Source organism: Electrophorus electricus, chromosome 8 (genome assembly GCF_013358815.1).
Source record: "Electrophorus electricus isolate fEleEle1 chromosome 8, fEleEle1.pri, whole genome shotgun sequence".
NCBI lineage: Eukaryota > Metazoa > Chordata > Actinopteri > Gymnotiformes > Gymnotidae > Electrophorus > Electrophorus electricus.
In genome coordinates, this window is record NC_049542.1 from 16,507,308 (window position 1) to 16,522,180 (window position 14,873).

Consider the following 14,873-nt stretch of genomic DNA (forward strand, 5'->3'; position numbering starts at 1 on the left):
ACAGAATGGAGGGGAGGAGGGAGGATTTCACTTCTGCCGCTAGCCATTGCTTGCCATGGGATGGGGAGGCAGTTGTACTTACAGAGTCTGTCTGATGTGCAAACACCAAAACACATACGCTTGCATCCAACAAACAGGCCAACCCTAATGATCCGTTGTCATTTTGAGGAAAAAAAATGTATATAAGAAAAGCAGTTCCAAACTGAGGAGATAACATTGAAATAGTCATAAAAGTCTAAAATTCTTATTGATACTGGAAATATATATGGTCTCACGTTCTACTTAGTAGCACTGGTACCACTTAAATTTCATTTTCTGTAAAATGTCCCCAGTCTCCAGTTAGGTGATCCCCTGCCCAGTTTAGGAAGTGAGTCATGCAGCACTAGCGGTAGTCCTTTCACACGAATGGGAGGGAGAGCCGACAGGGAAGGTAGGAGACAACATCGCTGGTGAAGGTCGGCTAAAGGAGAGGAAAACAGGGAGGGTGTCGTATCTTGTTCGTTCGCGAAAACGTTCATAGCCCACGGTAAGACAAGGCCCTCTATTTACTGATTCACAAATATTTGTGCCAGTCATTCTTTCATGCCACGATTAGATCGAGTATTAATGTTTGTCGCCGACGTGCGCCGCATTTTCAGTCGAGGAAGAGGAGCCCGGAGATGTGGTGAGACTACAACACTGCTCTTACGTAACATACAATATACTTCTGGTGGAATTACACCTGCTTTTTGACGTCCGTTTCATTATATTTCAAAACCAGCCTTTAGCACAGAGCTGCGGTAGGAAAAATAACATGGCAGTGGTACAATAGCGTACGGCAGTCTGGTCATATCCGCAGGTCAAAATATCCGCTCTACTGGTACCTATTTTGCGTTCGCTATAGTTATACATAACATTCAGCGTGGTCTCGCCTTTCTGGGTAGTCTGCAGTTAGGCTGCATATTTAACCTTAATATAGCGAAGAAAAATTTTGACAATACTAGGCCATGTGAGCTGTGAGAGTAAACCTACGAAAACGTTTCTCGTACTTGACTGGCGTGGCTTGAAGGTTTTAGAGCCTGCCACATCTACCGGGGATGATCTACCTTTATGAGCGCTACCCGAGGCGCGCGTCTCAGTGGCAATTCTTCAACGCCTGCCGTGTGGAATGATTGACAGTACCCCGAAGTTATTAGTTAAGCTATATCTGCCGCGACAGGACATTTGAATATTTTATTTGCTGGAAATGGAGAACATTGTGGAACTGTGGTATTAAATATTGCATGTATTATTCCGAAAGTAACATCTTTAAGGATCAGATTTTTGCCAATGGGTTTGATAATCTATATCCTTAGCAATATTCACTGAAAACTGGTCTTTCATAGTTCCTTTCCTTCAGCTTCTTATGAATTTGGAAATACTAATTGTAAATTATAATTTTGTTCTCTTTAAGATTTTTTTCCTCCCTTCTTTCTTAAAGGCCAGCTACATCTCAGGCAAAACAAAGAAATGCTAAAACAGGATCAATCTGTAAACCCTACATTTGGAGGGCTGAATCCCGGCGCTCCACCTTCAGCACTACATATCCTCAACAATGGCCCAAGGAAGTGTGACAAGGATGGCAACTTCAACTTTCTCGGTCAAGATGATGGTGCACTGATAGGAGATGAGAACCGCAACCAAGTGCGCCCTCGAGCTCTGGGGCTTTTGGGTCGTGCTCTGCCACCTTCTGCTAACCACTATGGGCCTGGACCCCTCTCTCCCCTGTCTCGCATCCCCTCCTGGAGCCCACTGGAGCCTCTGCCTGAGATTGAAAGTGGGGAGGACACTGGAGGCAGGGTCCCTCCTGATGGAGCAGAAGAAGGCAAGATAGATGAAGATATGATGAGAGCAAGTGATGAGGAGAATGAGCAGACCACAGAGGAGCTTGTGAAGGGCAAAGATCAGCCTGATGAGGAGGAAGAAGAGGCACTAGGCTGGGATGACAGCGATGAAGAGTTTGAGTTCAGCTACAAGTCTGGAAGCTCTTCCCCTTTCAGCATCAGGAATGGGGACATGGCTGGACCAGACGCCGTCTTAGCCTGTGTCTTTGTGGGAGGCCCAAACAGCAAAAACAGGGACATGCAGATGACTCAAGAGGGGAAGCAAAACCAGAGTGAGAACAAGGCAGACGTGCACCACAGCCTGGCAGTGGATACGTCCTCAGACTCGGACAGCGACCCTTGCTCTGAACTGCCTGACCTCATGAAAGCAGTGTGGACACTGCAGGATCATGAGCGCTTCAAGGCCCAGGAGATGAAGAAGCACCACATCCAGCTGACCATGTACCGGCGACTGGCGCTGATCCGCTGGGTGCGCACACTGCAGGGCCGTGTTCAAGAGCAGCAGAACCGGCTGCAGTCCAGCTTCGACATCATCCTTACCCACAGGAAGGAGTTGCTTCGGATGGGCACAACTGCAGCCACACCTGCAGCCAGCCAATAACAGGGATGTGGAGATTCACTGGACCAGGGGATGACCAGAGTGAAAACAAATCACTAATAGCAGACTTGCCACATGCTGTCATGGCTCCTCTGATTATTTCTTTGACCAAATGATCTCCTGGCTCCCTTAACTGTTACTTCAGTGTATCTGTGTGGGCACAGAACTGTATTTTTGTTTTGTTTGCTTAGGTTTTTTTGTTAACCAGATTTCTAAGTGCAGAGTTGTACATGCATGGTTGTTGTTTCCTGAGTCTTTTCTTACTGTGCGTGCTCATCTGAATATCCAGAATGAATATCTTTGCCATATACCGTGACATTTATCTTATGAAATAAAAAATAAATAAAGTTATGGAAAATTTCTCAAATATCTTCAAAATTATTGGGAGTTTTATCTTTTTTTTGTTTATGAATGAATAAATAATATTTTACAGTTTTATGTGTCATCCCTGTCCTTTCATAAATACTAATATGGATGACATCTGTAATTAATCTTTTTTTTTTAAATAAAATGTTTTGTTTATTATAAAACTAATCAGAATAAAACTAAGCAAACAAAATACCTCCTGACTTTCCCTTAAGATTACAACTTCACCATTAGAACAAAATAGTTGTCACTTGATCTTTCCTACAATGGTCTATTTATTAGCGGATCCACGGTGTTCCAGATTATTTCTTATCACATGCTGAGGAACGAGCATTGGATAAAAGTTCGATGCAAACTGTGTAAATTTAAATTGCACGGGCGGAATATTTTATTTCATATGTGTGGGTTTCACAGATACCAGTGGTTGTAGCTAAATCCACAGTCGAAGCATGGCTGCAGGGCACGACTCATACTATTCTATGTCCCTTGGGGGAATTTGACAGCGTGCGCCTTGAGGCACCTGGTCCAATCCGTCCCGGTAAACAGTCGCAGACTCTAAATCATATCCAGTAGCCAAACCCCCTGGCAAATTGGGGATAATCCGCGGATCGGTCGCCGAATTTGGGGACCAAGTACGTATGTTCAGCTCTTATCTTCCTTTTTGTTTAACTTAAAAACGAAACATTGAAAATGCATTACACAGTTCATAGATTTATTAATGTATTTGCCTTGTTTTTGGCTAATTGAAAACATGCAAATTTAATGTATCATATGTTTGTTTAACAGGGGACAAATAGATGGTTTATGTGTGTTTGATTTGTCATTAGTAATTATTTATATATATTAGTGCACCAATAATCAAAGATTTATAGGCTATACAACATCACAATCCCAAAATCTGGTAGACCACGTTTTAGTGGATGGCAGAAGACGTGTCATCAGAAAACGACACTGCTTGAGAGACGCAATGGGACTTAAGGCAAAGTGAGAAGGGCCCCGCTGAGCGCGAATAACGACTCCGGCGAGAGAGTCCCAACGCCGGAGGACGCGTGTGCATTTGCCTCGCTGCTTCACGTCGCAACGGTGTCTCGCTCCTGAAGCATGCTAATTTAGTTGCTAATTTAGTTGTTTGAAAAAAACTGAAGTGGAAAAATATACTGTGGAGTTGTTTTTTTTTTTTTTTTTTTGCGAAATCATTACCATCGCGGAGGCGCGGCTACGTGAGCACAGATGTGACACCCAGAAGTCAAGTGTTGTGGCTGTGAATATGACCTACTATTCAGAATACACACCATCACCTGTTCTTTACAGTATGGATAAATCCCACTTCACATCTGATACTATTCTTGATCTCGCTTTTTTCTTTCTTTCTTTGTATAAACTAGTGTAAGCAAGAACACTGGCCAACCACATGCTATAAAGAACCTGTTTATTTCTCATTTGTGTATTAGTGTAAATGCTTTTATAGCACCAATCACGATTAAATCCTATAAATTCTCACAGTTTGCAATGCAAATTAATAGAGTGGCGCTATGTCCTACATGTCTCTCTATAAAGGTCATTATAAGTCTATTGGTTTGCGTTTCAACATCATCATAAACAATCTTCAGACAGCTCACGGTGTATTTGAACATCTTTAGTCCGTACATAGTCTGTAAGGAATTAAGAAACCTGTAGTTTCATTTATTTTAGACTCGATGGCTCAACCCATAGAGAAAATTACTGAATCTTATTAATAAAACTAGTCTAGTTATTCCAATTTACCGCTGTAGCATTACCAGGGGTTCCATGTTTATTTTTATACTTCAACTTCCATACACATCAAGTGACATACTGATTACCTGCATCAGGAGCTGAAATAGATCAATAAATGACTTATGATACACTAAGATGAATTTCTGTGTTTGCTTTGGGTTAATCGAGTTTATCGCTTCCAGATGTGTATAAGCATAACTACAAACTGGAAAAAAAAAAAAAAAAAAAATCTCCAATAGGGGGCAACACTGTGGATGGCATGTTTAGCTTTTGCTTATCTGTGGTTTTGTTTTGTTGGATAGGCCGTTTCTCGTCAGTGGAGGGCAATGTTATTCATATTCCACGTGCCGTGTGCATGGATTAGAACAGGCCACTTGTGGTCACTTGTGAATTTAGATCTTTAAAAGTCAGGAGCGCGCTCTCCCTGTCGCTGTCTCTCTCTGCATTTTACCGCTATCCTCCATCTTTCCCTCTGCCTGATGTAGTGTGACAGTGAACTAGCCCCTAGCACTCTTTTGGTGTGGAAACAATCATCTTTGACAGTAAGGGGGTGGTAAGGGGACTTGGGGGATGTTAACAGCCTTGGGGACAGTGAATGATGAAATGGATAGATAGATAGATAGATAGATAGATAGATAGATAGATAGATAGATAGATAGATAGATAGATAGATAGATAGATAGATAGATAGATAGATAGATAGATAGATAGACTCCATTTATAATATTTTTCTATTTGCATTGTTTGAAAGAAGATAATTAAGATAATTATTTATTGCATTTTATAATAGTGTAATATAACAGAGAAATATATATGGTCAGTAAGGATAGAAGTAGCTTTTTTGTTTTAATTGTGTCTTATAATAGCGCTTGAATTGCTTAGATTATATTTAATAGAAGGCTTTAAAGGCCGCTTAAATGTTCTGGAGTTTTCTTCTGGATATAGAATACACTCTGTACACACAATTCGCTGCTCTGTGATTCAGCGTCATTATAGGGAAGCCATAAATGTAGTATTTTATGTGACATGGTATGAAGTCATCTGACTTTCATCACTTTTTCTGCGGCTTACTGCAGTGTATTTCTGATCAGCTATGGTCCTGAGGGCAGACTGGAAGAGGAACGCGTCCGCGTGAATGTGGAAGCCTGTTGGTCTGGCTCGGTTCAGCTGCCTCGCCCGCTTTAACCAGCTAATAAATATGAAAACAGCGGGTTTAAACTTTTATTCGTTCACTGCTTGAAAGGATTATACCCATCTATGGAGTCCCATGTAAATCTCGAAACCTCATAATGGCCAATGTTGTCCCATAAAAATGTGTTGAACAATAGACGCTGAATAGGGGCTCTTTCACGCATAAGGGTTTTTCACAAGGGTTCATTGAGAACAGGCCGACCGCGCCACGCCCCTGGATAATCTTTCTGCCGGTGAAAGCGCGCCTCTGAACGGCAGGTGCGTGTGCCAAGCACGGGGGTCATAGTGCTTCCTAACGTAGGGGAGCCAGCTATGGAGAATTCGCACAGCTGCCGGTAGGAATTTTTTCAGAGGCTGTCACTTCTATTTAGCTTGCTCTTTTTCACTCTTTCAAATGAAGTGGTCTCTCTAGTGCCCATGTTCTCTCGACGCCCTGTCCCTCTTAAGAGAAATAAAGCGCCGCTAAACTGCGACACCCTTTAACAAAAGCGAATGGGAGCCCGAGCTACCCGGTCTCAACGCCGTGAAATTGCAGATTAAACAGAAAAGCGGACCTACTGACACTTGCGATGTGTTTCTTCAAGAATGCAAATTCTTAAATTGTTACGTTAAGCGCGTTCTTAATACGAAGACTCTGACTATTCCCTTGATACCACTTCATTTATAAAGTTTGAAAAGATAAATCGCCTGACCGCGCAGACTATATAAACGTGAATCTCTCTCTCTCTCTCTCTCTCTCTCTCTCTCTCTCTCTCTCTCTCTCTCTCCTTTCCGTGGATGCACACAATGATTAATTGTCTTCTTCTTTTTTTTTTTTTTTTACACTATTTATCAACACCAGGCCACAGTCTCTGGATTTGTGTCTCTTTGTGGCCAACGTGCCCTCCTCTGATACAAAACTTGCACTTATCCCATGAATATCATTAATACAGCCTGTCCCTCTGTTCTTAATCTATGTTCAAAACCTGCCCCAGTCCAACACATTCTCCCCTACGGCTATGTGTCCATAATCTCTGCTCAGATGAGTGCTATTGCAGCTGGTTAGGAAAAGTCTATCTGTCAAAGCACAGCACAGTTTTTTCCTCACTAACTGGCAGTAGAGCTCATTTCCTTCGGTAGGAGTAATGGGATACACGTGAGGTTTATCAGAATAGGAAACTGCTGCACTTTGATCATTTAAAGTAACTGGCTGTGTTTTTGTCCTGTGACCAGTTTGCACATGAAATCTGCTTTATTTCATTACTTTTTTTCAAACACAAAGATAGAACCTAATTCATTTTCTCCATTTGAAAGTGAACCCAAAATAAAAAGCACTGGTATAGATAATCATCTTTCCATTAAACTTTCATCCAGAGCAAGTTAGATGTTGAAGGGGCCTAATTATAGTTTATGTATTTTCACCAGAACAGTTATGGCTAGTGTGTCTGGCTCATGGCCACAATGAGGGTGTCATTATGAATGCAGAGAGGGTTGACCCCACAATAAACTGATGGACACTAACCAGATGCAACCATGAACCTTGTGACAGCTGACTAAATGCAGCATACAGAGAAACACATAGAGATTTTCTGAACAGATAGCATGGAGTGTTGTGCAAGGTTTTGTGTCACAGTCTGCACCAAGTGTGTGTGTATTAGCAGCCAGGGCACTGGGGCCCGGAGGCGATTCCTGTGTGTGCTTGCGATAAAGGGGAAAGGGAGGAAGTAAGAGAGGGGTGGGGGTTTGGGGGTAGTGAGAGCATAAGAGTCAGTGGAGGATGTTGAGGTGGGGGGAGGAGTAGAGAGAGAATGAGAGAGAGAGAAAGAGAAAGTGAATGAGAGGTAGAGGAAAGAAACATGGGCATAAACCCAGCAGAGCTTGGCGCTTCCATGATGCTGTCAGGACTCCTGGATCATGTCCCCATTGGGCCTTCTCTCTCTCTCTCTCTCTCTCTCTCTCTCTCTCTCTCTCTCTCTCTCTCTCTCTCTCTCATGAAATGAGGGGAAGAATGTTTTGGCAGGGTAATTAAGAATGGCCTCTAAACACAGGAGTATGGCAGGAACGCTGCAGATGAAAGTAAATGATTAAAATAATTAGAGGCACTGGGCTGACGAGCTGGAGTGTGGGGTGGCCCCCGGACATTTGTCGGTAATTAGATAATTAATCTGAATGCAAATTATGAGTCCTAACGAAGCAGTCAGGCTGAACCAGTGACAAATGCCGAGAGAGAGAGGTGGGGGGTGGGGGGAGGTTACAGAGAAAAATTTAAATGAGTTATGACACATCGAGCCTCACTTTCACTACAATGATTCCCTGTGAATCTATTCATATTAAATATGTTACAAGAACTGCAGAACACAGAAAAACTAATGTAGGTCTGCACAGGAAGTGCAGGCATAAACAAATCATTAAAAGAGCACATGCTTGCAATGTACAAAATCATATTTTTCCCCGTGTTTCAAAGTAGTTTCAACTGCTATAGGGTGTGTTATGTAGTGGGTAAAAACTTCAAAAGGTGTAAGATGAAATCAACAGTATAGCAAAGAGACTTCCCTCACCTGTATTGGAAATACAGGATAATTATTGTTCTCTGTGTTTACTTTTGCTGAAGGACACGTCCTATGAATTGCCTTTTGTAGGACATTGTCTGGAAATCAAGACAAATCTTCATTACTAGTTTGAGCTACTCAGCATGAAAATGGTAGAAAAACAAGAATTATTATCAGGGTCTGAAATCTTAAATATAGCATTAAAACGCCAGCAGCATCCCCCAAAATGATGGTAGACCTATGCACCCCATTGAGGTGTTACTGATTTAGAGATATTGAAAGAGAATTTCCATCATAAATCGATGTTTTCTAATTTATTACATAATGTCATAATGCATTTTGATGTGATTTGATCACGTTCGTAACTTGATTTGATGTGATTTGAACAACGCACTTCGTCATCTCAGAACTGACCTTTCGCCACGTCTATTTTCAGGGACCGAGATTTTCATCACGTGACAGCCTCGCCTCGCATAACTGGCTTCCTTTCTGATGACATCAGAAAAGCGCGCCGAAGTAACTTTTGCTGTGTAATTTCTTATCTCAGCAGTGTGTTCATTCAAAGCGCATTTAGATCCTCTTTTTGCTTTCTTTCATCTTACAAGATGGAATATTTAATTGGAATTAGGGGCCAAGATTTTGTCTTGGTTGCATCAGACAACGTTGCCGCCAGTAGTATCATCCAGATGAAACATGGTAAGATTTGCGATACTTCGCTACTTAGCTGTGTGGGTGACGTTAGCTGGGGTACAATATGGCTAACAGTTAGCTAGTCATGCAGGTAGCTAACCTAGCATACTGGCTAGTGAATTTCGGGTGTAGTTTCGGATTTTCTGTACGAATCTCGGCATGTATTCAATATAAACCACCCGGTTTCACAATCCTACTTAGTTCTCAGTGCTATCCTAGTTCCATCCATCTTTTCGTAAATTTAAAGAGAAAAGTGATTTCATAGCTAGCTATGCGTTTTTGTGTAGATTTCCCCACACGTAATTAACAAGTCGTGATCAGTGATGTGTGGTATCGCTGTGTTATATAAACTACAAGTACGGTCATCAGTTTGTCAGTCTTTTTGCATTGTTTATGTAGTTTATCTTTAAAAAATGCTCTTAGGAAATGATTTAGCGAATCCATTATGAAAGTGAAAGTGATTTTTTTTGGTTTTCTAGTCGAACTTCGGTTCTTATTAATAGTGAGTAGCTATCTAAACGTTAAATGTTTTTACTTGATAGTAATCAGAAAGGTTTATTAAACAAATTCATGTATTGAAACGTATGCGACGTATAATGTTATTTCACATGATTCGTAGAGGTCTAGGAGAGCAGCCCTAATATAAATCTGTTATTAATTTTAGATTATGACAAGATGTTCAAACTGAGTGAGAAGATCTTGTTGCTGTGTGTCGGTGAGGCTGGTGATACAGTCCAGTTCGCAGAGTATATTCAGAAGAATGTTCAGCTCTACAAAATGCGAAATGGTAAGTACTACCACACCGCTCAAAGGTATGGAGACACTTGACTGAATCTATTTTTATCGGTTTATATGCATTCAATGGTTTATGTTTAGATTTGTTTCTAAGGCAAAAAGTTTATGGCCTGTGTATGAAATGATTTCCAAAACAAAAAAATAAAGTAAAATTATTTAAAATGTCCCCTCAGCAAATAGTTTTTATTCAACACTTTAGTCTCTCACCCTACCAAGGATCGATGGAAAAGCATCAGGTGGCTGCCTCATGAAGCTGGTTAAGAGACCACCAAGAGTAAGGTTGTCATCAAAGGGAGCCTACTGCCAATAATCTAAAATCTAAGACAGTCAATATTTATTTAATACAACATAAGCACCTTTATTATTTCATTGTTTTGATATGTTTACTGTTTTTCTAGAAAGTAGAAAATAGTAAAATAGGATTTGTCATATTTACACTTTTTCAGGCTGGTTTGTGTAAAGTTTAGATTTGGTGTATTATTAGAATATTAAATCCAATGTTGTCTAACTCAAGTCCTGGAGATCTATCACCCAGCAGAGTTAATTTCAATCATCATGTCTGGCACGATCCTCCCATCTAATGTTCAGATACTACTACAGGCCTTGGTTAACTGGGCTCAGTGTTTTAGATTAGGCTTGGAACAAAACCATATCCTAATGATTCCTTTTGTGTAAGCATCTTTAATGTGATTTCACAAGAATATGCATAGTGGTTTGTACAAATAAGTCTTGATGACATATATTATAATTTATTTATATTTTGGGTTCTCAACAATGTAATCCCATTAGGTGTGTACTCTGAACTTGCATCTATTTTAGTAGGTGCATACCTTATATACCTTAGGTGTATTAATTTTTTTAATGGTTGTTGTAGATGTCATGGTGATGTTAAATAAAACACACATTCTGTTTATTTTAGGGTATGAACTCAGTCCAGAAGCTGCAGCAAATTTCACCAGGAAGAACCTCGCAGACTACCTGCGTAGTAGGGTATGTATGTAGCCTTTTAAGCCACAGCAGCCAAAAAATCAAGTAAAAAAATTGAGACATATTCAGCTGCATAAGATTTATCTGGCTTTTCATTGCTACTTAATCACTGTAAAAAATGTGCCATTAATTAAAAATCCAGTACATTATGAACCTGATGAAAGTTCACCTAAGACCTGTATTATGAACTTCATTTGCCTTTTTTTGTTGTTGAATGAGTGCATCTTTTCAGTCCTAATATTTTTTAAAATTCTAGACTTTACACTGTTGTAGTTGACTCAAAGTTAGATTAGATTTTTGCTTTTCTGTCCAAGTCTCCCTAAGTGCTTATTTGTTAACACTAAACAAATCTGTAAGCATAACTCACAGCGGGTTACCAATGCTGTGGCTGCGCCACTCACTGTGCTTAAATGAAGGCCCATGTTGGCGGGCATTGGAGACAGATGCCAGTATGTTTTGAGTATCTAGAGGTGTGAGCCAAGGCTCCACGGTCCCCAGCACCTGTCTCCCCTACGCGACATGATCCTCCCTCTCTCAGAAGGCCCCTTCCCACACGTGTGTACACACTTGCACGCCCATCTGTGTAAAAGGCTCTGTCCCGGCCCTGTTGTCTGTGTGTTAATTTGTTAGGAAGAGTGTAGCTGCTGCTTGTCACAATAGCAGAGGGAGAAAATAATTACAAAAAACAATTAGAGCAGCTGATGCGGGAGGGGCTGCAGTGGGAGGGGTTTGGCCCAGAGGGTGGGGGAGGGGTAGGGAGGGCCTTGGGGGCAGCAGGCCAAGTTCTCAAATCAACATGCAGCACTTCTGCTGCTGGTGCATGCTTAAAGAATGGTCTTGTCTGCCACCTGGGAGCCCTTTCCCTCTAGGGTTAGTGTTCGTCGTGGAGTGAGTTGAGTAGGCTAGGGTTAAGCAATAAGTGTAATGGCAAAACAACACCTGAAAAAATATAACTATTTTTATTATTTTAAGGCCTCAGGTCTTAAAGCTTTGTTAGAGGGTTTTTTTGAGTAGATAAAGGGCCTAAATAAGATGATGACTTTTCTGCATTTCTGTCACACGTTCTGGAGAGCACAATAACTACATTGAGTGCTGAGGATCTTATCTACCTGTTTGATCCTGGGAGCAGCTTTGATATTCAATAAGCAGCATCCCTGATGTTCACCATTCAGGCATGTTTTCATTTCTGCCAGCATCAACGTGAAAGGATATGTTTTAGTCTCAGATAAGCCCACCTAGGGCTGTTAATGTAGATACTCTTGTCTCTGCTGGCAGAAGTCCCATTGGGACTGATGGGAGGTAGAGAGGTATTATGCGCACTGTGTATGGACCAGAAAACATCTGGGCCTTCGGGGAGCCCCAGGACTCTCCCTGCTCCCATCTCGCTCAGACACATAGATGGTGAGAGAGAAAGAGACAAAAAGAAAACTGGAGATGAGTGGTTTGTCTTGTAAGACGACATCTAGCTAAAGCCTTCTCATCTTCATCGGCATACTCTTTTGAAGACAATAGCCAGTTATAATCTTTATACTAGTGATTGTAGCTGTAACAGTTTGGCATGTTTTGCCTTAGAGAAATATTGTTGCATCCCCTTGGTTATGCAGACACAAATAATTACAAGCACCATATTGCACATCATTCCCTGTTACTGCCACATCTGAACAACTGATATAGCAGACTTGGGTAGGAAAATGCCAGAAAGGAGAAAGGAAAAACATGGCCTTTGGAAAAGGCTGGAAACATGGAAGAACACACAGTAAGAGGCAACGCACACATCCAAAGAGATAGAGAAAACTACAACCCTTTTGGCCATCCCAAAACTGTTTTGTTCCTTACCTTCACTGATTTTTAGCCTAAAGGTTAGTTTGGGCGCTAATATTTAATGGTCCTGTAGGCTAATCCTCATGGGCAAGGTGAGAGAATTGCTGTTGTGTTAGGAGCTACCTCAGATGGGGCACGTATGAAACAGGTGTCGAGTTAAGAGAGAATGGGTATAGATGGCACCCTGGGGAGCTCCACAGATCCCTTGTCGGGTATCTCATCCAGCCTTGGCGCTACATCCTGTCTGCAGGGAGACTGGGATGAGCCTTAGCCAAGCCTTCAACACTTCCACTTCCAAACAGGCCCCGGGGAGTGCAGGAGCTGGCCCTGTAGCCTCTCGGGCGAATATGTGATCCTTCTCCATCATCCGAGCTACCTCCACACAGCAGATTGGAACTCGTCATCTGCTGACTGTTAAACCATTATGATAAAATGGATGCTAAGTCAGACATAGCCATTAGTTTGGACTCTACTTCAGTTACATGTAGGTCTTGTAAACACAGCATGGTGCAGAAAAAGGAAAGGATGTCATGGCTGGGGTGAAGTGGGAAGTAGTTATAGAGGAGTGGAGCACAGGGAAAGGAAAAGGGAGAGAGACTGACTAAAAAGTTTTAATGAGATCTGGCGCAGCTCCAGGGCAATGGGGCGAGGGTGGGAGACTTGGGGGGGTGGGGGGGTGGGGAGGCACTCGAGCAGCAGGGGTGCTGTCTTCCAGCAGATGTCACACTGTCGGTGACACCAACGACCCCCCAGACCGTTTGACACCCCCCTCTCCTTTTCTCTCCGTTTCAGCTGTTTCACACCCGTCTATCTTTCTTTTTCTCTCTCTCTCTGTTTCTCTCCCTTTCTCTGCTACTGGTTTTGATGTTGGTTCGGTCCTTCATTTTTGTTGAGTAAACTTGTTAATTAAAACAGTGTTTTTAAAAACAGTGGCGCTAACTTTAAAACTCTTTTAAGGCAATTATTTTTTTATTCCTCTGGTGTTCACATGTAAGTCATTCCCTGTGTCTCCTTTTCCCTCGCCTCTCCCTGATGTCTGATCAATCAATAACATGCTTTCTCTGGCTCTCCCTGGTAGACTCCTTACCACGTGAACCTGCTGTTGGCTGGGTATGATGACACTGAAGGGCCTGCGCTGTACTATATGGACTACTTAGGGGCACTGGTCAAAGCACCCTTTGCTGCACATGGATATGGAGCTTTCCTCACCCTCTCCATCCTGGACAGATACTACAAGCCAGGTAACACTGCTTTTTTAAGTGCTCAGTTTATTTCACTTGCTCTTGTTTGTTCTCTCTCTCTCTCTCTCTCTCTCTCTCTCTCTCCCCTCTTTGTCCTGCCGTTTGTGTATATTTCTCAGATGAAGTTCTGTTTTATGTGTTGGCAGGCTACTAGTGATGTCTCTGTGTTTGCTTCTGTGTAGTTTTGTGGACACTGAATGCCACTTTTGTTCTGTGTGCAGGTCTGACGAGTGACGAAGCTGTCGATCTCCTTAAGAGGTGTATAGAAGAGGTAAGCTCTCAGCCTCAGCACAAACACACTCCTTACACCTGTTTCTCACCAACCTGTTCATTCTAGTGCTCTTCTGCACTCCTCTTTCTGCTAGTGTGAAAGGCTTTTGGGATCCTCAGCTAAGCATTAGCAAGACCTCTAGCTAGTAAAAAGAATCGGAAGTGCCATTTCAGCTGCTTCGAAGGCCAGTGTTGGCTGTTTTGGCTGCTTTTCCTTACTCGGTTGTAGGGCCTCATGGTCTTCCTCTGCTGCTCTCTTCCAGCTAAACAAGCGCTTCATCCTCAACTTGCCCTCTTTCACTGTCCGTCTGATTGACAAGAACGGAATTCAAGACATGAAGATGCCTCTGCTGGATGCAAAGTGATCAGTCACTGCTGCACCGCCATACAGCCCCATTTTTGTACTTCAGATCTGATTCTTGGTCAATAAAACATTAATACTGTTATGATCCTTTGTTTTTGAGTCATGTTTTGAGTCAAAAAGTCCATTGTTAAGAATTAATTAATACATCATTACCGAAAAATAATTTTGGATTTCACTCTACCCACCCACTATAATAACTAGAATATAAAATGTACAAATGCATTGCATGTATGGTGTACTCTTATCGTTTCCCAAAGCTATACATTTTATGTTATTTTAAAAATTCTGTCTCTTAAAATGGTCCAAAGAAAGTAAAGGTTTTGATTGTTCACAAACAAAGCAAATTTGCAGCTTTTAAATGTGGTTCTTGCTGCTTTGTTCTGTTTGTGAATTTGCAGAGAACAA

At 41.8% G+C, this 14,873-nt stretch overlaps 2 protein-coding genes across 4 annotated transcripts; both read left to right on the forward strand.

Moving 5' to 3' along the window:
• The first annotated feature begins 401 nt into the window (after positions 1-401).
• LOC113584951 lies at positions 402-2,892 on the forward strand. 3 transcript variants are annotated; one of them, XM_027022207.2, is made up of 2 exons: positions 402-526; positions 1,433-2,892. In XM_027022207.2, exon 2 carries the CDS (start codon positions 1,489-1,491, stop codon positions 2,461-2,463), a length of 975 nt encoding a protein of 324 aa, XP_026878008.2. In that variant the 5' UTR covers positions 402-526; positions 1,433-1,488; the 3' UTR covers positions 2,464-2,892. The 3 variants fall into 3 exon arrangements, with proteins under 3 accessions (XP_026878008.2, XP_026878007.2, XP_035385180.1); XM_027022206.2 differs by having other exon boundaries at positions 1,460-2,892; XM_035529287.1 differs by lacking the exon at positions 402-526 and adding an exon at positions 546-664 and having other exon boundaries at positions 1,460-2,892.
• A 5,900-nt stretch (positions 2,893-8,792) lies between these two features.
• psmb2 (proteasome 20S subunit beta 2) lies at positions 8,793-14,553 on the forward strand. Its single transcript, XM_027022233.2, has 6 exons — positions 8,793-8,996; positions 9,655-9,777; positions 10,705-10,775; positions 13,672-13,834; positions 14,056-14,105; positions 14,368-14,553. Exons 1-6 carry the CDS (start codon positions 8,906-8,908, stop codon positions 14,467-14,469), a joined length of 600 nt encoding a protein of 199 aa, XP_026878034.1. The 5' UTR covers positions 8,793-8,905; the 3' UTR covers positions 14,470-14,553.
• Positions 14,554-14,873: the final 320 nt, after the last annotated feature.

Excerpts from the sequence above, each read along its gene's own strand:
- LOC113584951 (XM_035529287.1), top strand. The coding sequence starts at position 583 with ATGCCACGATTAGATCGAGTATTAATGTTTGTCGCCGACGTGCGCCGC. Across the intron at positions 665-1,459 it reads AAGAGGAGCCCGGAGATGTG|GCCAGCTACATCTCAGGCAA; the intron begins GTGAGACTACAA and ends TCTTTCTTAAAG.
- psmb2 (XM_027022233.2), top strand. The coding sequence starts at position 8,906 with ATGGAATATTTAATTGGAATTAGGGGCCAAGATTTTGTCTTGGTTGCA. Across the intron at positions 9,778-10,704 it reads GCTCTACAAAATGCGAAATG|GGTATGAACTCAGTCCAGAA; the intron begins GTAAGTACTACC and ends TGTTTATTTTAG. Across the intron at positions 13,835-14,055 it reads GGACAGATACTACAAGCCAG|GTCTGACGAGTGACGAAGCT; the intron begins GTAACACTGCTT and ends TTCTGTGTGCAG.